General features: G+C 28.0%; 1 protein-coding gene across 2 annotated transcripts in view; it reads right to left on the reverse strand.

The window, feature by feature from the left end:
• Positions 1-19,643: 19,643 nt before the first annotated feature.
• The window catches only part of LOC101238683 (TNF receptor-associated factor 2), a 30,905-nt gene continuing 27,461 nt past the window's right edge, over positions 19,644-23,087 (reverse strand). For both annotated transcript variants that reach the window (XM_065792108.1, XM_065792109.1), the window contains exon 7: positions 19,644-20,540. In XM_065792108.1, coding sequence (XP_065648180.1) covers positions 19,692-20,540 — 849 coding nt within the window. In that variant the 3' untranslated portion in view covers positions 19,644-19,691. The remainder of the gene's footprint in view (positions 20,541-23,087) is intronic.

Below are 23,087 nucleotides of genomic sequence, written 5' to 3' on the forward strand. Positions count from 1 at the left end.
CATTTGTATAGCATGTTTTACAAATACAATGATAGTTATTTGAATAAGTTAGCTTTTCATTTATGATTTTTCTATATTTAGGTCAGCCTCTGTTATTTTTCCCTTATTATCCCATAGATTAATTTTGGTAGATCTATGAAAATTAATCTATGGATCATCATCTAATCATCATCATAGGATGAATACTTTTGCGTGAATATCATGAAGATATAAAATCCATACGTTTAATGAAGGAGGTAAGAAAACCTTTTTTTTGATAATGGTATAATGTTTTTGTTTTTTTTAAGCAATATAACATCGTGATCATTGCATTGAAAATCAAACAACTTATCATCCATTTAATAAAAATTGGATGCCATATTGCAATAAAAGAGTTCACCGAAACTTATGAGTATATAAAAAGCAAAACAAAATGTTTGAATTGAATAAATAAATTTGAAGTTAATCCGACTTAATTTGGCCACTACTTATGAGTAAGAAAAAAAATGAATTTATTATTATTTTTATAAATCTGCAATCAGAAAAAACTTTAATAATGTGTCTTTTTTAGTTTGAAAGTTAAAAACGTATCTTGAATTTGATAAAATTGTTGATTATTTTTCGAAAATAGTTGATAGTTGGTTTTTAAAAAGTTTATTACCCCCGTCCTTAAACCTGCTAAGCGTAAATATTTTTCGCCATTATTAATTTTTTTAATTAACCAAAGTTTTCTCGTCTGACTTCCCGAAGTTCACGGGAAAAAAAGTCAGACGAATTATTGTCTAGAGACGGGTATGAAACAGGCATAAGACGGGTATGAGGCAGGTATGAGACGGGTATGAGACGGGTATGATATTCATATATTAAAATAAGTGATGGTTATAGAATAGTATACATTTTATGTACCAACCGTTAATACCGCGTGCAAAAATAACTATGTACGAATATTATCGGAATTTTAACACCTATATTAAACTTTCAAATATAACTACGTACAAGTAAATTCCAATCTTTTTTTTTTTTTCTTTTAAAAAACATAATGACGTAAATAAATAACATAAAGATATTATGAATTATTTTAATTGTAACAATAATAAATAATATAGAGATATATTTATCGAAACGTTAATTGTTTATTTTATACTACTGACGTATCCTCTTAATATTTATTTCAATCTATGTTTTTAAGAGTAACCTATTCTATTTCTTTCTAATCAAATATAGTTTATAAATCCAAAGATATGTGTATCTATGTATAAGTGTTTGTAATAAGCGCATGCGAATAAGTGTGAGTGTATATGTATGTATGTGTATATGTATTCATGGATGTGTATGTGTATGTTTGTATATACTTATATGTGTGCGTGTGTATGTAAGTATACATATATATATATATATGTGTTCATATATGTGTCTATATATGTGTGTATGTAACATAATGTGTGTATGAACATAATTTTATATTCTGATATTTTCATAATTACTGTCGTGTAAGGTTTTTATGTAACCAACGTTATTAATATATTTGATTATCTATTTGAGTTTATAAATCACAGTATAATATAAATCACATTAATAAAATATGATTATAATATACACTAGTGGACATTGAAATAAAGCCAGCAGCAAATTTTTGAAAAATACACAGTTTACTCAACAAGGTCTAGCAGGCATATTATCAAATCAATTTTAACCTTACAATACACTGAATGAAGTTCTAGCTCAAACGATGAATAAAAGTCAGTAATTCACAGGATATCCTTTATTTTTAAGCACAGCATTAATGCGACCAGGCATGCTATGAACAAGTGTTCTACAGTATTCCGGTGTTATTTCTGTTGTCCACACACGCTTCAAAACCTCTTTCAGGTCTTTTTCTGATGTAGATGATGTGCAGCAACTTTCCTTTTCATAATTTGCCAACAATTGTTAATCACATTTAGATCAGGTGAATTTGATGGCCAATTGGAAAGAAGTTCAATGTTGTTGTCTGAAAACCACCTGTGGACAATCTTTGCGGTGTGACAAGGGGCTGAGTCTTGTTGCATAATTGTTGCTCCTGAGATGTTCATGTGGATTTGAAGCTTACTTTCAAGAACCTCCAAGTACTTTTTGGCATTGACCTTTTCCCCTTTATCGAAGATGTGCAGTCCACACCGACCACTTGCTGTGATGCCACCCCAGATCATGACGCTTGGTGGATGTTTGACAGTTTTGATAGTGTATTTGGAATTGAATCGCTGAGAGGCAGGACGTCTGACATAATTGTAACCAGGGCCTCGTAGCTACTGAAAGGTACTTTCATCTGTGAACATGACTCTCTTCCACCACTCCCTTGACTTGTCTTTCATCGCACGGCAAAACTTCAATCCCTGGAGGAGTTGTTGTTTCGTGATTAGAGGTTTCTTCGCTGGTCTGCGAGCTACAAGACGAAAGTCATTTGACAGACGTCTCCTAACAGTTCTAGCACTCACTTGAATACCCATGTTACTAGCTAGGCTTGCAACGCGTGCAGAAGAAGTATGCGGACTAGACACAACAATGCTCTTCAAATAACGATCATCACGATGATTTGTTTTTCGTACTCCCTTGCAGTTGGAACGTCGTCAAATACCTCCAGATCTTAAAACATTCTCAACGGCACCTCTAAAAATCTTCAGTTTCTTTGCAATATCACGCTGAGAATAACGCTCAGCATTCAATGTTACAATTTGCCCCCTGACAAAATCATTAATATCTGGCTTTTTCCCCATTATCACACTAAAATAAGCAATTACAACATTATAGTTTTTCAGCAAGAAATCATGAAATTTAATTAAATACTAAGCCAAACACATGTATAATATGCATAACATAAATAATAATGACGTCATATATAAACAAACCGAACGGCATGACGTTGTTCTTACTTTTTTATACATATTTCATTTTACAGCAAAATCATCAAGTGGCTTTAATTCAATGGTGACTAGTTTAAATCACATTAATAAAAGGTGTATGTGTGTGACTAATACTAAATTACAATTATTATTTTTATGATTATTGTAAATATTTTTATTGTTGTCATTATATTTTTATTCATATCATTATACTCTTATCATTGTATTGTTATTGTTACTACTACCAATCTTATTATTATCATCATTAGTATTTCACTCCTTTAACTTTTAATGTTCGTTTTGTTACAGCTGTGGACAAATAATATTACTATTATCATTAACAATATATTTAGTAGCTTTTATTTACAAGGTTTTTACTTAAGATTAGTACATGTACTATTTGTAAACTTTCGTGAATGTAACAACTATTTCAGAATATATGAATTGATTGATTGATTCATTCATTCATTATATATGGAAGTTGTATATGACTGTTTCTTTTTATATTTATTTCATTGTATATCAAATTTATATCGATGTTGTATATGACTGTTTCTTGGATATTTCTATATTTTGTACTTTATGCTTACAATCTTTATTTTTTTATATATCTATATCATCAATATGTTATTTTGAAATGGTTACTTGTTACATTATGGTTGTAAAATACATAGGCACTAAAAAAGTGAATATAGGTTTTCCTAATATCGGTGGGTATTGGTGATAATATCTGGAAATTACTAAATAGTAAAACAATTCAGGTCCGATCTAAAATGTTATATACAAAGAAAAGTTTAGAACTAACATAAAAACAAATTTATAAAAAGAACTAATTATTTAGTATAGGGGAAAGGCGCCTATGATGGCATACTTAACTTTGAAGCTTCATTATTCAGTATCCTGAAGACCAATAATAAAAGTTATGGATACATTCCTTGTTACATCTAGAACAATAATTACCCTGGGAGTTTTCATCAGTTTTATTTTTTTATAAGTTATTCTTATTGTAAAAAAAGCACAAGTATGCCATCATAGGCAACCACTGCTCCTATGATGGCATAGGGGAGGATGGGGCTAGTTAGGATCGAGGGTAACTTAATGATTTCATTTAACCTTAGAGTCTTCCCTCAGTAAAGCCAGAAATTACTCGAAACCATCCTAATTTACCATTTCATGCTACACACCAGCATTGTAAAATTTTGCGCATAGGATATATTACGTTTTACGTATTTTTTGGACCAAAAAAAATTTTGGAGCATCGCTTTCTTTTAACTTTATTTAAAAATAAGTTTTTCTTATAAAAAAAAAGGTTTTCCCAACTCATCAATATTTCAACACTCCCAACTCGTCAGTATGCCATCATGGGTAAAAGTCATCATTTTCATTAAAACAAGCTGTGTCTGCTTTGTTCAAAAGATAAAATTAAAGTAACTATTCCACTAAATGCACAAAACTTGAATATAAAATGCATGAAAATTTCATTTCTGCACAATTAATAGTAAAATCACAATCTTAAATATATGAAGGAAATAAAACTACATCAGCACATCCCAAAATCGATTTTTGTTGATTATAAAAACAATACTTGTGCATAAGGGACGTTTTTTCACTAAAACTAATGCAAAGTCAGTATAGTCATGTAGGTCTAATCATTTTTTTACCAAAACCGATTTTAATGGAAATATGACCGGTATGCCATCATAGGCGCTATGCCATCATAGGCGCCTTTTCCCTACGTGTCAATGAAAAAATTAATTTTTAAAGGGGGTCGGGGCAAGTTTTTCCCCTCCCTTTGTCCACCATATAACTTTTTTTTTAATGCTATCATAAACAAAATTAAAATTTGTTTATAGATTTCAAATTTCAACAAAAAATATAATTGCTTTCCTGAGATATGACCATTTAAATTAACGTTACAAAATATTAAGTTCGCTTGGTTAATAAATCATTTACAGAATAAAGGTGTAATCTTTCATTAGGTTATTATTAAGTTAAATTAAATCTTACATTACATTACAGTAAGACAGTGTAATATTTACATATAATAATCAATGATAATAATATAATGCAATCTGAAATATTATATGGCTTTGTATAAAGTAATATGCAATATAATATTATATTGTATGGTAAAATATAATAGAATCTGTAATACTGTACAATATAATATCATCTGAAGATATATAGATATTTGTAAAATCTATAATGGTACTATATAATATAATCTGTAATATTAAATGATATAATATATTGGACAAGATATTTATATTATTGTATATTATATATATTTAAACCAGGCAGCACATATCAGGTTACACAAGACACTTGAAATCTCTGTTTTAATCTTCATTAATAAATGTTGTTCTGGAGGAGGAATTACATCAAGCACATACATCTCTCAAATCTTAACCAGAGGACATAAATGTATAACAATCTTATAGAGTTGGATGAAACATTTTTTTGGATCCACTTTCAGCAAAGTTATAAATACCAATCTAATGTTTTCATAAAGCCCCTACTGATCGTAGCAATGATTGTAAGATATAGTCAAGTAGAAAATTTAACAAAAAAAAAAAGTAAAAAGAAGATATAATACTTAAAAATACATACAGTGAAAAAAGAAATATAGTATTAAAAAATATGAATCGCCAGATATGTTAAATAATTTAAGATCTGCTGCTAGGTAGAACTTTAAACTGTTGAGCTTTGTTTTCTCTATAAGAATTTGAGGATTGATGTGACTTTCGCTAACATTATAATAAAAGCCAATACTTTGTTAACTTGTTAACACCATGAACTTTGTTAACACCAGTATTCTTGGTTACTTTGGATTCAAAATTCACTATTAAAACATTCTCTCACTATTAAAACATATTCTCTATTAAAACATTTATTATGGCTTTAAAAGATCCTTGGCCACTATCTATTTCTACACGGATAATAACGTTATCAATTTCTAGTCCTCTTGTAGTGCAAATATGATCCACTAAAGATATCGAATTTGACATACTCTAGATCGTTAGTTACAGTTTTTTTATAAAAACACTACTTTTTTTTTTTGCTCCTGACAGGTGATTGGCTCTACATTTTTGAAGGACAAAGTCTTTTTTTAAAATACTGCTGGCCAAACTGCTGCATTGCTCACAAATTTTTTAGTAATTCCTTACACGGTAAGATAAGATTAAAATTTTTTTTGCGTTTATTAGTAACTTATTTCTTGAAAAAATGAGAGAAATGTCTTCTAAAGTTCAAGAACAGCTTATGGTTTTCTGGCACAACAGCAAATTTTTGACACGTGTCTCAAACTAGAGAAATTCATTCTTCTGGTAGAAATATTATTTCTTTCTCTTTTCAATCAAATCAAAACTTCGGTTGCAAGTTAAGTAGCTGTGACCTAGTTCTGTATACCGATGTATTATATTGGTAAATTTTCCAGGGTGAGCTAACGTATGTAGATAGTGAGCTAGAGTTTGATTTTTATTCTGTGATTTTTATTCAGTTGTCTGAATACAATTAGAGCTTTTTTACTGATGCAGGAAGAAAATTTTTAATAAAAAAATGCAGGAAGCTTACAACATTATTTTGTCTTTTTTTAGCAACCATTTCATCATACATAAAGAAATAAGACTTTCCAGAACTGGCTGCAAATATACAAAAGTTATACACTCTAAGCTGATGTTTGAAAAAAACATCGCTATTTTTCAAGGCATGTTTTGCTGATAATTGAATGTTAACAACTCTGTTTCATTATTACTTTTCCTAACTTCTACATTGTCTGCTTTCATTTGTGTGTAGAAGAAATAGGCTGTTAGTTTATCAATATCTTTTTTAGTACAAAATAACTTCTTAACCTCAGCATCTTCTTCTACAGCAATAAGTTCCTCCAATCGCTCACAAGTCTGACAGGTATCATATCGAGTAGTTTACGCGTATTACAAATTGACGACGAAAATTAACATTTGTAACTATCGAGTTTTTAGTATTTTTCTTATTTTCCAAACTGTTATTAATAGCAGGCTTGTATATTTCCAGATATAGTTTGTGCATTTTTTTCATACTCAACTCAGGAGACAAGTACTCTTTATTTTTATTATTAGTTTTGTTGAAATGGGATGTTTGGTTTGGAAAAGACTTGATGTGAGCATCTATTTGGTGTAAAATGTCTTCAGGTATCATATTGGGACTTTTTTTGCCTTTAACTAGTATGTCTCTTGGACAGGAACATGTTTTTGTCTTTCCACTCACACCATACTATAAACAAAAAGTTATCTTTATTATTTCTTTTCCCACTTTAATTGTAAACCCACAAGAACATGAACGTTTTGGGCCATCGCTACACTCAGATATATGTCTTTCAAATGCTTTCATTTGAACTTGTCCTCTAATAAGAACATCCAATTTTTTTTTATCACCATTATTTAGGTACGTGGAAATCGCGTTTTACAGAACCAAATGTCGTGCTAAAATTCTGTGCCACGTTTTTTGAAGCCTGTTGCGAGTTGTGGAGAGAAAACTTGTTTTGTTGGAAAAAATTTTAGAATTTGATATCAAGATATAGTATTTTTTAAAACTAGAGTAGTTGAACTAAATTACTGTGTGGTTTTTAGATATATCCTTATCGCTGTGTTTATTGTGGTAAAAAATTTGTTTTTTCTTATAGGATGAAATTAATGTTGAAGATATGAAAAAAAATTTTTCTAACTTTCCTTTCATTTTAGTTTTTCATTTATCAAGACACTGGCCAAATTTCATTGAACTTCTAGTTTTCGCAGGCACTCTATTTTTAGCCGCACTGTTGGTACCTAATTTTTCTATTACCCGATGTCGTTTTGAGAGACAGAGGGGCCAATCGGTTATTCTATTTTATATTTAATTTAGATTAAATAAAAAATGGACAGTCAAATAACTGAAGGTTCAACATGTTATTTACTTCATGTCTAATTTGAAATATGATAATTATATTCGTTTTAAAATAAAGTTAGTTACCTATTTTTAATATTTCCCTGCTTTAATATAAATTTTAATTTAAAAAATATTAAAATTAAAGTCCCAGATCTTCTTGACAAAATGATCATGGTAATCTTTAACTTAGCCAAAGATGATCCTGAGTTTGCTAGTTTACTAATTATTGCTTTTAGGAAATGCAACAACTAGTAAACTTCAGATCATTATTTCATACCATTTTATAGTATAATCAAATAAAAAATATGTCTAAGTATTGTATAAATTATTTATACAATATCTCTACATATTTTTATTTCATATTAGATATTCATTATAAATATGTATTATAATAATATGTATCTAGGGTGTCTTAAGTCATCTCCATCATACCTACCTCTCACTCTAACCTACACCTCTCATATTGGGTAGTGGTCAAGTATAAAAATATATTCACTTTTTTTATTTGCCCCCTATGTCTATTTTTGTATTTGCCCCCTCTGTACTTTTTATATAGTGCTCTCTCTGTCCACCCTATACGCCAGGTGATTAGAGTTTAATTTAAATATGTAGCCCACTCTTACACCTATCTTTTAATACCAAGGTTTGTATTTTGATAAGAATTGACAAAGTTATGACAATTTGAGTAAAGAAAAACATAATTTTGACCACAGTTTCTTCAACAAATTTATACATCAAAAAATTTCGTATTAAAACCGTCGCAACTTTTGAAAAAATGGTTCAATTATGATGATTTTTTCACCTTTAAAATACTGTAATGGTCTTTTTTCCAAAGATATAAGACAGTATTGTATATTGCAACAGTTTGAAGTTTTTATCGACGCACCTTTAATATTGTTAAAAGATTTTAAAAGCAGCAACTTTTTATTCTGTGATTCTTTATCAAAACATTTCGCTCTGCAGTTGCAGGGATCTCCATTTTTTCTCTCTCCTTTAGCAGTTTTTGTTTTTTCTCAAACTCAATGTAAATCTATCTATCAACTTTTCTTTTTTTTGCAAAATTTCTTTTCCAGACATTATTATTTATGATGCGTTTTCTTGTTACCTTTTTTTTTTTTAGATTTACTTTCAGAAGTAATTTCAAATCTCTGCACTATCATTTGAGATAGAAATGATTTTTACATTAGGCTCACTGTTTTTGAGGACAAAATCAGTGATATTAATATACATTTTAATATACATATAATATTAATACACTTTAGTATACATTCATCATGAGAAGCCATGTTTTTACTTGTATTAAATAAGTTCTTTTATGTACAATGCTTGAAAATAATAATAACACTATACTAGAATTTAGTATATGACTGGAAGAAACACTAAAAACATTTTGTATCTCTGTCAAAAGATATAAACCTAATATTTAAACAAACGCGAACGGGCACTACTCAATGTGACATAAATACAAAATATATATTGTGCATAAAAGAGGCGACTCCGGAGTTACCTCGTTTTTGCACCGAATGAATGTAGGAAATACCTATTTTTCTACCAAGTCATGTGTTTAATGGCACAAGAAATGCTTTAATCTTTGTCATTTTTATACTAACTGACACAACTTCTTTTATATATTAATATTCGAATAAAACTTGAATATTGATAAAAAGTGGAGCTACATCGTTGTTGCACCCATGCATGGACAATTAAAGACATGGCCATGTCTTCAATTTATTTGGAAGCAAGTTAAAAAAAAAAATTTACTCGCAGATATGCAATAAACTTCTAGTTTTTTTAAACTCTCCCCATCTCACTTTATTTTTTTGTCATTACGCCTCAAAGCAAACCATTTCTCATCGGGTATTTTTTTTCAAAGTTACGTTCTAAATTATTTTAAATGTCTTTTAAACGCCTTCTAAACATTCTTTCGTAAAGAACGTTTAATAGACGTTTAAAAACTGGATATAAAACTTTCTAAAAAAATACAATCTAAGGTCATCAACTAATCCACTAAACACTTCACTACTTCCCTAACAAAGCCGGCGTAAAGGTGGGGAGAGGTGTGTGTGACACCACCTATTAATAAATTTTTCATTCATTTAGTTTAATTAGCAAACTTGACCCTTTTAGACAAGTCAGTCGGCAAATTTAGATAGTCAGTCGGCAAATTTTAAAAAACGAGGATTTTTTTTTTTTTTTTTTAGTCGGCAAAAATTATAATAGCATCCCCCATCCCCACGATAAGACTTTTGACATAAAGTTCAAAACTTTGCCTAACAACTTAAGAAATTTTTTTACATAATTTAGATATTAGATTGCTTACAAGAAAACCTTAAACTAAAAGAAAAGTTTATGAAGCACAAAACAATTCAATAAAATCGGTTAGGTACAATCGGCCGAACAGAGCAGATTGGCTGAACAAATCATTTATTTGGTACAAGCGGCAGAGTGGTTTATAAAACTAGCTGAACTTTTATAAATATTCTGTTAAATAATTAGGCGGATTACATGCACACAAAGCACTCCAAATCGAATGGTAACCGTTCAAAGAATCAATAGTTTAAAGACTTGAGTCTTGTGCACTTTTTATTTCAATTGCAAAATTGGAGAATGGTCCGATACATCACATCATTTTCCAATTGTATATCCAATAAATATATATCCGATATATCGAATGTCATTTTCCAATTTTTATTGCAACTCAAAAATGTAATCTTAAGTCGCAAAAACTGAAATTAACTAAGCAAATAATTATTGACGTTTCTACCAAACTTTATAATCAGTCTTTATCTTCTGCAAACTGAAAAAAAAAATTACAAATAAATACCACAAACAAAGCCTAAAAAAATTTCCTTCAAGTATTTCAAAAACATTACAATAATGCATTCCCGGAGATAACAAAAATGATTAAACCTAAATATATTTGAACCCATGGATAACTACCGAAATATTGAAATCATCAAAAAAGAAACGTTTACATAAACTTTTTTAAAAAAGAACATTTTGAATCAAAATAATAACAATGAATCCAAGTATAAAAAATATTAGGGTGTTTTTGAACCACTTATATATCGTTCTAAGAAAATTTTTAAAACCAACTACTGAAATTCAAAGGCGACACTCAGAAAACCTGGAATATCATTAAAAACTTAACTGGTAAATAACTAATGGTCTTCCAAATACAACAAACTTTAACAGCATTGAATACTTAATGAATGAGAAATTATAAAAATATTTAATGTAAGTTAGTGTAGGATAGAACTTAGTTTTAAAACCCGATAAATTTACCGTCCACATTTATTAGTCCACATTTAACTGCTAACAAAACAATAATGACCAACAATAAACTGAAAATGAGTTTTTAATTGCTTTTCAAACGTTCAAACTAAACGAAGGATTAAAAGTTGATGAAAAGAAGTAATCTTGTAATAAAATCTATACGCTATTTAACAACACCATTATTGTATATTTTTAATCTTTCTTTAAAACAAGGAATATTTCCAGAAAGTTATAAACCGCATAAGTTATACCGGTTTTACACCGGGAGGTTTTTCTAATGCTTCTGATTATAGAACTATCTCCATTCTTTCTTGCTTCTCTAAAATACCGGAACGATTAATGTATAACTGACTATTCTCTTTTCTAGAGACAAATAATATTCTATATAGCAAACAATTTGGGTTCAACAAGACATTCAACTTATCATGCTATTCTTTAACTTGTTCATAATATTTTTCAAGCTTTAGATAAAAAAGAGTATACATTAGGTATTTTTAGAGACCTTAACAAAACCTTTGACACAGTAGATTACCATTAAAAAAACTAGTAGTAAAAACTCACTGATAAAAATAAAATTTGAAAATTAAAACCGTTAATAAATAATTTCCTACCCCACTTCGTATAAAGCTCCAGAGAGTATATGATTTATAAGGAATTTGTAATATAGTTAGATACGTACCCCCCACTTTTTTTCAGAATCTTTTTCTTTTTAAGAAAATTCAGTATATAGAGGAATTTTTTTAGAAATTGACTATTGTGCTATCCCCCTCCTCCCCCAATTCGAAACCAGTGTCGTTGGCCATGAACACTTCTCTACTTTAAATAAGAAATAAGAAAAAAAGCAGTTCCCTAAAGGAATATTCCTATAAGATTAGGTAAAAAAATAGATCGAGGTAAAAAATATTTCTTTTAAACTCGAGAACAAAATTTAATGTATAATGATTATACATTAAATTTCGTTTTCGAGTTTAAAAGAAATATTTTTGTTCCTCTAATAACGGGTGACACCTATCTTTTTTTAAGGCATGAGGTAAAACAAGAAGAAAAAATATTTTAGAATAAAAATACTTTTATTTTAGTTTTTATTAATACAATCAGTTCCTTCCAATTAAACCATGCCTTCTGACTTAATTTTATGATATAGTTTTAGTTTACATTATTGTGATTTACATGTAATATAAACATATAAACTTGGAATCCGGAAAAAGATCATAACAATCTTGTCGCCAGAACCATATAAAAATTACAATATAAATATAATATAAAATAATACAAGTAGTTTATGACAAAATAACAATCAAAAACATTTGAAATAATAAATCGTTAAAATAATATCTCAAAAATATTTTAATATATTATCCGTTGAAAAAATAATATTCTTTAATTTGTTTTTAAAAACAGATAAAGAGATAGATGAATCATAATTAGGCTGGACAATTTTATTCCAGAGAAAAGGTGCTCGATAATCTATACAAAATTGATTAAACTTTGTTTGACAAAAGGGTTCTTTTAAATAGTTTTTGTTCTGCAAACTATATTTATTCTTTACTTTAAATGTAAATAGATCTTTAAAAACATGTAATAAAGGATTGTTCATGCAACAAAACGTAAAACATGAAGTATTATACAAGTTAAGTTTAAAAACGTCTAATACATTCATATCTTTGAATAAAGGCTTTGTATTTGAAAAACGATTTAAAAAATATATTATTCGCATTGCACGTTTCTGATGGTGGTAAAGACATTGCAATTTCTTTTTACCTGTACTTCCCTAGGCAATATTTGCATAGTTTATATAGCTATGAATAAATGAGTAGTATAGTTGTTTTAAATTATTTTTATTTAAATAATTTCTGGCCTTATAGACGATTCCAATACTTTTTGCAACTGTTGTTGATATATAATCAATATGAGTTTTCCATGTCATATTTTCGTCAAGGTAAATACCTAGGAATTTTAAAACGGAATCTTTTTTTATTTCTATTTCATCAATATAAAGTTTTGGTAAATCATTAGGCAAAAAACGTTTTTTTGTTGAGGAGTGAAAAAGGATCCACTTTGTTTTGTCAATATTTACGGTTAGTTTGTTGCATTTCAACCAACTCGAAACTTTTATAAGTTCTTTATTCACATTTAAAAAAAGTTTTTGTTTTCATCGCCATTTTAAGAAAGAAATTCTTTTTAGTCACTAGAATAATGATAAAAACAATCTATTTTTAAGTCATTAAAATAATTAACATCTGGATCTGTGTTTTTATCAGATCCAATGTATTTGTTTCCAAAGTTGAAAATAAGTGATTCATAGTCCTCCATTTTACATTTTTTGTTGTTATCATTTTTTGTATACTAAATAAGATTTAAAAGAATTTCTTATACTTCTGAGGCGATGAATGAATTTCTTATATTCATTTAATACGATTTCTCTATCTTTATAGTTAAGAAACTTTACCACGATAGTTCTTCTTCTTTTTACAGATTCAGGCAAATCCTGATTGAGCGGTTTTTGAAGATTTTCTGCATGCCAATTGTTGTTGTAGGCAAGGCGTTTCCAAATACTTTAAAAATTTTTAATAGAGCGTCATTATCCGCCTTCTCAACAAAATTCATATTTTTCTTGTTTAGTTACGTGATTACTGTTTTTGCATATTGAGATGATGCCATATCGAGCCAGAATACATATTTTTTTTTTTTTTTTTTTTTTTTGCCGTTAAATAATACATTCAGTTTCGAAGCACATAAATAAAAATAAATATTGGCAGGGCAAGAAGAAGACTAATTTAGCCTTATCACCGAGCCCTATTCTCACGTATTTACAAAAACCGTAATATTTAAATATCTATAGTTAACAAACTATTTATAATAAAAAAAAATAAAAGCAAAAAAGTATAATAGATAACAATTCCTTATCATTTAAAGAAAAACTTAAAGAATAAAACTTTAAGGAAAGAGTAGGATCATTTTTTTAGGATAAGAAAAAATAAATAAGATATTATCATTTATTTAAGAATTAAAAATTTAAAGTAAGATTTAAAAATAAAAAGTAAATAAATTAATATACACCATAGAAATAACAAAAATAAATTAGTCAACTTCATAGAAATAACGTAAATAAATTAGCAAACGTCATAGAGGTAATACCATAATTAAGATAATAAAAAAAAAAAAAAATGTTAATACACTCAGTGACATAATTTTGTATTAATTATTTTATGTATTTGAGTTTTAATTAAAAAAAACATTTAAAATCGGATATATTAAAATCCATAAGTAAGAATGCTTGTTTTGATTCATTTTTAAACTGCTCTATACTAGTTTTATGTGTATTTACAATTTTGGGAAACATTTTCCACAAGTAGGGTCCACGATAAAGAACTGAATATGAAGTTAGTTTTGAATTATATTTTGGGACAACAAAGTTGTTACTTGAAAATTTTGTTGGATATTTATGAACTATTTTGTCAAAATAGGATTGAAATATTTTAGAAGATAATCCTAAATTTGTTTTATACATGAACATTAAAACTTGGTGTAAGTTGATTTTATATATATTTAATGCTCCAAGTATACGCAGAAGAGGCTCACAAGGTAGTGTTCTATTAGCTCCAAAAATTATTCTGCGCGCGTGTTTTTGTTTACAGTACAATTTTTTTAATTTTGTATGGTTTGTACTTGCCCATGCAATATAGGAGTAAGTTAAATAACAATGAATAAAAGAGAAATATAAACTTTTCAAAGAACTACTGCTTAAAAATGGTTTAGCCCTATATATCATTGCTAAATTTTTTGATATTTTATTTTCAATACTTTTTATATGTAAACTCCAACGTAAATGTTCGTCTAAGATTACGTCTAGAAAGTTTACTGAGTTTTCTCTTTTAATGTTAGTGTTATTGATTATTAGATTAGGCAATTTGATGGGAATATTTTTTGATTTATTAACTTTGTGGAACAAAATAAATTTGGTTTTATCCACATTTAGAGAAAGTTTATTACTTTTGAACCACTCATTAACTTTCAATAATTGTTCGTTTGTTGTTTCAAATAGTGTATTAATATCACTGTGGGAGTAAAAAAGATTGAAGTCATCTGCAAAAAGAATACAATTTAATGGGTCTGTTGCTAAATTTAAATGATTAATATACACTAGGAACAACAGTGGTCCTAAAATAGAGCCCTGGGGAACCCCACAAGTTACGGCAGTCGGAAATGTTTGTTTTTGTTCATAAACTATAAATTGTTTTCTATCGGCCAAATAACTTTTGAACCAAAGTAAATTGTTATTTTTTACACCATAGTGTTCAAATTTTTTAACTAGTATATTATGATTAACGGTATCGAAAGCTTTTGACAGATCAATGAAAACTCCTAAGGTAAAGTAGTTACTACTGAATGCACTTGATATTTGATTTACTAGTTCAATTACTGCATGCTCCGTTGAATTTTTTTTTTTTGAAACCAAACTGTTTTGAATACAGCATGTCGTTTTCTGATAAGTGATTAAAAAGTCTATTGTACATTATTCTCTCAAGTAATTTTGAAAAACAAGGTAAAATAGATATTGGCCTATAATTATAAATATTTGAGTCATCTCCGGACTTAAATATCGGCGTGATTCGTGCAATTTTTAGCTTTTTAGGGACGATACCTGTTTTAAGTGAAAGATTAAATATGTGAAATAACGAGGGTTCTATTATATTATATACTGATTTTTTAGCATTAACGTTAATTTTATCAAATCCAGCACTTTTGTTAGTTTTAAGGCAAAAAAAGGCGGTTTGCAATTCAATTAGTTTTAAATTAGGTTCATCCATGACTTTATCGTAACTTTTTAAATAAGATTCAAATGGTGTTGAATTCATAGGAATTTTTTATGCCAAATTCGGACCAGTATTAGTAAAGAAGCTGTTTAGTTTTTCAGCAATAATTGATTTATCATAAATTGTGTTTTTATCAATTGTTATTTTTTTTGGCTGAATGTTTCTCGCATAAATATTTTTTCCTATTATTTCTTTAACTACACTCCATGTTTTTTTAGTGTTTCCGGTGGCTTTGCTTAATAGCTTTGCATAATAAAGCTTTTTTGAGTTCCTTTTTGTTTTTTCAAATACATTTTTATAATTTTTATATGTCATTTCGTTTTTATAAGTTTTTTTTTCAAGTACTTATCATATAACTTTTGTTTTCTTTTTGAAGATTTTAGTAACCCGTTAGACATCCATGGAGTTAAAACAGTTTTGGTTTTTACAGTTATTTTTTTTTCAGGAAATGCTTTATCATATTGCTTGCAGAATTGATTTAAAAATAGATCATATGCGTTGTTAACGTCATGTGACTGCAATACCAAATTCCAATCAACGTTGTCTTTTAAAAGATTTTGAAATTTTTTTACCGAGTTTTTATTGATCTGTCGCCTAAATATAATGGATTGAGAAAGAATACTGTTAAATAATATATTGTTAGTAACTAGAAATGTTGGGAAATGATCTGATAAGTCAGTTTTGATTATGCCTGTGTAAAGACTGTTATTAAGATGGTTATTAGTTATTATATTATCAAGAAGTGTAGAAGAGTTGTTAGTCACTCTCGTTGGCTTGTTTATTGACGGAATTAAATTATATTGAAGAAGAGTATTAATAAAATTGTTAACATTATTATTTGAAGCATGGTTTATTAGGTCTATGTTAAAATCCCCAACTAAGGCATGATTTCGGGTTTTATTAATATTTGTTAAGAATGGTTTAAGATGAGTTTTAAATTTTTTTAAGCTAGAAGATGGAGGTCTATATGTGGCATTTATAATTATTTTTGTTGTTGTTTTATTTATTATTTAAATGCATAATGACTCACAATCTTTTTCATTTACACAGAGATCGTGACGTAAATTATAACTAATTGAGTTGTGAACAAAAATACATACACCCCCACCAACACCAAAACCACGTGGTTGATGAACTGATGAGTAATTAATTAGTTCAAATTGGGCATTTGTTTCACCACGCTTACACCAAGTTTCTGTTAGACAAATAATTTTAAAATCGTGTTTTAATTCATCCAACAAAAACCTTAGATTTTCAAAATTTTTATTTAAACTTCGAATATTAATGTTTAAAATTGAAAAACTATTTTTATTTTTTTGAAGATATTGAGAAGATTCAATAACCGTATAGTATTGGCTTTCAATTTTTTGATTAAAGTTATTAGAGTCATCGACGTCACTGAGTGCGACATTTTCATCTAGAAACTCAATTATAAAGTTTTCCTCCATTTTAAAGTAACACATATATAATTAAACGCAAAAATAGTTAATAAAATAGTTAGGAATAGTTAAAAGAAAAGTAATAAACCAAACTCTTACTGACACGGTTTCGGGATTTCTTTCGTTTTCTTAGACACCCACTCGCGTACAATCAGCTTATCATATGATATGTATGCAAATTTTCCCAGCAGCCGCTCAATTTTCATTTTTTCTCTAAGATCTTTTCTTATTAAGTTCGTTTCGAAGCAATATTCTTCGTTTATGTAGATATTTTCACCCTTTAATTTAGAAGAATTTTTTAAAATTTCTACCTTATCTTTATAGTCTAACAGCTTAATAATAATTGTGCGTGGTGTTTTTGCATCTCGGCGTCCACTACGATGCGCTCGTTCAATTCTCACATTTTTCACCCCTAGAGTCTCCTCAAAAAGTTTAATCACTATTATTTCACTTTCAGACCATGTTTCATTTTCATTTTCTTTGATGCCATCAATCCTAAGGTTATTTCTTCGTGACCGATCCTCTATTTCCCTAAGTTTTTTTTTAAAGTCAATATACTCATCGTTTTTATGTGCTTTGGTTTAACAAAATCTTTTTTTTTCAATAGACTCAATATTATTTTTGACCTTTTTTTCGATAAGTTCCTCGTGAAAATTTCGATGAAAATTTCATGAAACTTTCCTTTATATCAAATACATCCTTTTCCAATCGTTTAATTTTTTCCATGCTGTCATTAATGTTTGTTTCAGCTTTTTGTTGTCGATCGCTCGTTGTTTTTGCGTTCGCACTGATGAGTTTGAGAATATTTTCTTCTTGTTGTTTTATTAGTAATACTATATCTTTTTTGTACTCCGCAAACATTTCCTTGAACATTATTCGAATTTCACTAATGGTTACTGCCATATTTAATAATTGATAGCAACTTGTATTTTTACTTTTAAATTTGTATTTAAAAAAAAAAAAAAAAATTTAAAAAAATTTCTTCGATCAATAAAAACACGTCTGTTCACCGTAAAAGTAAATGCAATTTTTTTGCCAATCTGAATGATACTTATCGATGATGGAATGAGTCTCTTCTTGATACATTTGTTTAAGTAGATTTCTTGATTTACAGCCAGCCTACTAGACACAAAATAGGGCTGAGAAATGCAATTTTCAGAAAAAGCAATCTATAGAAACAAATTTTTTTGAAACTTTTATTTTGTTTGTTATTTAACTGAAGATGGAGTAGATTTTACATAGCATATAAAAAACATCATTTCCATTGTTACTGGAGTGATTTAACGTGAAATAAGACATATGCCAATCTTCAATTATTGGTTTACGATTTTTGAATTTCTGATACACTTGACTGCACTCAGTTCTAGCTAATCGTCAGAACGTTTTGGAATTGTCATTTTTTTGGAATAATTTTTGTCTTTTTTTTAAAATATTTTACTGATGTGTTGCTGAGTACAGTTGAACTTTTTTGCTGCCTATTGTTGAGAAACTCCATCTTTAAGGCCAAACATAAGTTTGAATCTTTTAATATTTTTCTTGGTTATTTTTGCCTAAAAAATATTTTGTTTTCAAAACTTTTTTTTGATAAAACAAACTATCATGCTTCATTATTTTAAAAAAAAAAAAAAAAAAAAATTAATTTTAGAAATACCAAAATGCATCGGTGCGAAAAACAAAATTTGCGTATTTTTTTAAGCGATGCACGACCTAACACTAATCATATATAATAAATTTTGCTAGTCTGGAGTTTCATTACTTTGATTGCCGTAGCTTATTTTTAGAAATATTTTTTTTTTGTTTATTTATTTTCTTAAATCGACGAATTTTAGGAAATTTATGAAAAACAGTGTTAACTATGATTATTTTATCCGCAACTAGCATTTGTTTCTAAAGTGTCCCTATGTCCCCGCTTTACCCGCTCTAAACATAAAGTGGACGATCATTTTGGCTTACCGTTCCAGATAAAAAATTGAAATGTAAAATAAATGATTATTTTAAAACAGTATATTATTTCAAGAATAACTTCATTTACAAAAACCATAATATATATGTATACCTTAAAACCAATTTGTATAAAAGTAAATTAAATAACAATTCATTGATCACCATGGTGAACTTGCGTTAAATATTTTCTTTTTTATAAATAAACATATCAAAAAGACGGTATATACAACTTTTAATTATATAACATATAAACTATAATTATATAACAAAGACGATATATACAATTTATAAAAAATAACACATAAAAAAACTTGACTTGATTAGAATAACAAGAATCTGCACAACCATTTATAGATTTGAATTTTACAGGTTGGATTATTGACACGCACATATGATTTTTTCAAACATTTAAATCGATAAAATTCTGTTATTCTAATCAAGTCCAAAAGGTATTGCTACAAATGTACTTTGCTTTCAATAAATATTGCATCATCCAAAATAAAGTTTTCATTTATGTCAGATTTTTTAGCAAATAATGGAACACCAGCAGCAATATTCATTTCACGGACTGGTTTAATAAAACTAGAAGAGTTCTTATCAGGAGTAAATGACTCCACAATATCATATTCGGAATTTTTTGCTCGCAATCTAAAAGTTACTTTGTTTTGAAATGGCCACTTGTGTAGAGAATCATAATCTGATTTCATCAGAACAAAAAAAAGAGAAATGTAAGATCCCTTGCCTGCTCCGTCTCCATTCAAATACAATCGGAGACAATACTTGTAGCCAAAGCGCGACGTATAACACGGAGCACTGTGTAATGCTGGTATAGTTCCAGACATTGCAGCTATTGATCTTTGTTTGTAAGAAGATATTTTCCACAAAAGATGTCCGTCATAAGACGTATTTTCTAAAATTTGTTGGCTCAGATGCAAATCGTTATATGATTCATTTAGCTTTTCTTGAGACCTCTCAATGAAATTCAACTTTTTATTATGTTCATCAACAGGCGTTTGCATGAAATTAGCTTCTTTTAAATCATTAACCTGCAAACTTAATGCTTGGAAAATACTCGCACTTTCATCTACTTGTATTTGCACAGTTTTCTTTAGATCATTTATCTCTTGATCATATTTTTTTACTGATTCCAACTGCTGACGAAGTTCAAGATTCTCTTTACTAAGTTTGCTTACCTCGTTTTTTAATGTTATTTGTTTCACAGACATTTCTTGTACAAAAACCATCAATAAGTGGTTGTGAGAAATGACATCAGATTTATAGTGCTCTTCAACTGAGTTGGTTAACTAAAAAACGCAAATAAATAAAAGCACAAGTAAATAAAAATTATTATGCCTTTGTTTTTTATTAATTAACTTATTTTTTTGACTTTAAATAAAGATTTCTTCCAACATAAAAATAGTATAATTAGCATAACTACTTTAATTAAAGCTCATTAATTTAACAGCAGTAAACCTTTAAAGATACTGTATGAAAAAAGAAAAAAAGGATGCTTATTAACTTAACCATATTAAATAACAATTGAATATAATTACAATATTTTATTAAATAACCAACAAAACAAATAATGAAAACCTAAAAACCAAAAGTTACTAGTACAATTTTTTGAAATAATTAAAGTGATTAAGTATACAAAACTTTGTTCATAATTTCAAACTTGATGCAGTTAAAAAGTGTAGTTAGAATTTTTAAAACAATAATACTAAAATTTTTTGTGATCCTTATCTTTTATCTTCTCTTACTATGATGCTATATAAATTAATGCTGGAAAAAAATATTTACCTTAAAAATAAAAGCAAAGATATGATAGAATATCAATAATGGCTCTATATAATAAATAACACTGGATTTACATTTTTTTTAAATAAAATAAAACAAAATTTGAAAGAATGACTAAAGAACCTTGACATTTAACAGTTCCTTAATAAGCAGGTCTCTGAATATATTAAAAAAAAGTTTTATGAAAGGAAAAATTATATATAATAATAATGAAAACTTTTATTGGGTTTCAACAGAAGCAAAACTATATTTAAATTTCAAAAGTATTTTTTATTATACAAAAAGTAATTATCATTACATATGTTAAATAATTATAAAAAAAAAAGTCATCATTATATAAACAAGATAAATAAAAACAAAATCAAACAAATGAATGTTAATAAATCTTTATATCCATTATTAGGCAGGAATCAATGAGGTTCTAAAGTGTTTAGAACTATTTGTACAAACCTATTGATACCTTCAAAAATTTAACCAAATTGATTAAGAATGATATATCACTTGAGCTTCAAAAACCAAGATCAAAGATAGCATTTTAAAGTAAATATTGATAAAGGTTTCTGCAACTGGATTTTGAATATGCTCAGAAGAAAAAAAATTTAATTAGAACATATCTGCTGCAGTTAGGAAATGCCATGGGCCATGCCACAAAAGGCAAATTTCAAACATTGGGTGACTGGCAATGTAGATCGCAGTGTTTGCATATTGTCTGGAAATGGAATATTTTATGGAAGGGGTATACTATCTTCTTTAGTATCTTCTACAAAATGCACTTTTCAAGGCACAAAACTTATCATCTAATCATGGATTTAATTATCATGGTTTATAAAAGTTAAATTTTGAGCCATCAAAATAAATTGTGTGAAGCATTTTGTGTGTCTATATGAACCTTGATTTTATAGAAAATTCCGTATGGTTGTTTAAAAAAATGGTGATTTTTGCTTTAACTGGACATATTAACCACAGTTTATACCATCACCAAAAAATATGAAAATGCATAAATTTATTTTTACCTATAATTAACTTTAATTAAATATTCTTTAGATGAAACCTTCATTCTGATCATTTTGAGGACTTATATTCTTCAGATGAAACATTCATTCTGATCAGTAGATTTTCCACATTAAGAGAAAATATAATGGTTCTCTATGAACAATTTTTATGGCTTCTTCTTCGATAACAACTTTATTAACTTTGGCAAATTTTGACAAAAAAATTTACACAATTGCCCTTATAAAAAATTGCCCTTAGGTATCTCAGTATTTCAATCAGCATATTGATATAACTGTAACTATTTTTCTTCTACATGTGAGAAATAAATTTTTATAATGAATAAATTTAAACATACCAATCAAGGCAAGCATTAAAAACATCATGCAAATTAAGATAAAATGATCAAAAAACCTCTAACCATGATCAAACAATCAGAAAATATAATGTTTTACTCAGAAGCTTTTATTTGGTGGCTTGAATTACTGCTACCAGGGTAAAAAAAGTTATACTTTGATGTCTCCGTGTATATTTGACAACCTATGTATGCGAAGAAATTTTATTTGATATAAATTATATATAAGTTGCATAAAAAAATATTTAACTCTGGTTAGATGCAAAATGACAGCAGTAGATATTAAAATGTTGTGTGCGTGCCCGATTGCATATGCAATCCCATAAATGCATATTGTATGAGCCATTCAGTAAGCATTGCCTCCTCATGTTGATTTTGCATAACTTTTAAAATTTTGGTTTACAGAATGTTATACACTATCGAGCTTTGTATGCACTCAATAACTTATTTTATACATCAGTAGAAGCTTCAACTAAGTTTTCTTTGCTATAAAACGACTATATTTTGCTATTTAATAAACCATGTTTTTTGTTAACAATTTCCATTTTAAAGTAAAAGAGTTATAACATCTTTTATAGTTTTTAAAGAAACTTTAGATGAAACAAAGTGGTGCAATTATACTGCTTTAATTAAATAAACAATATCATAAAAAGTGTTATGATCTGAAATTATAGCACTCATCAATACCTTTACCAAATGTGTTTACTCA

The sequence above is a fragment of the Hydra vulgaris genome, chromosome 03 (genome assembly GCF_038396675.1).
Source record: "Hydra vulgaris chromosome 03, alternate assembly HydraT2T_AEP".
NCBI lineage: Eukaryota > Metazoa > Cnidaria > Hydrozoa > Anthoathecata > Hydridae > Hydra > Hydra vulgaris.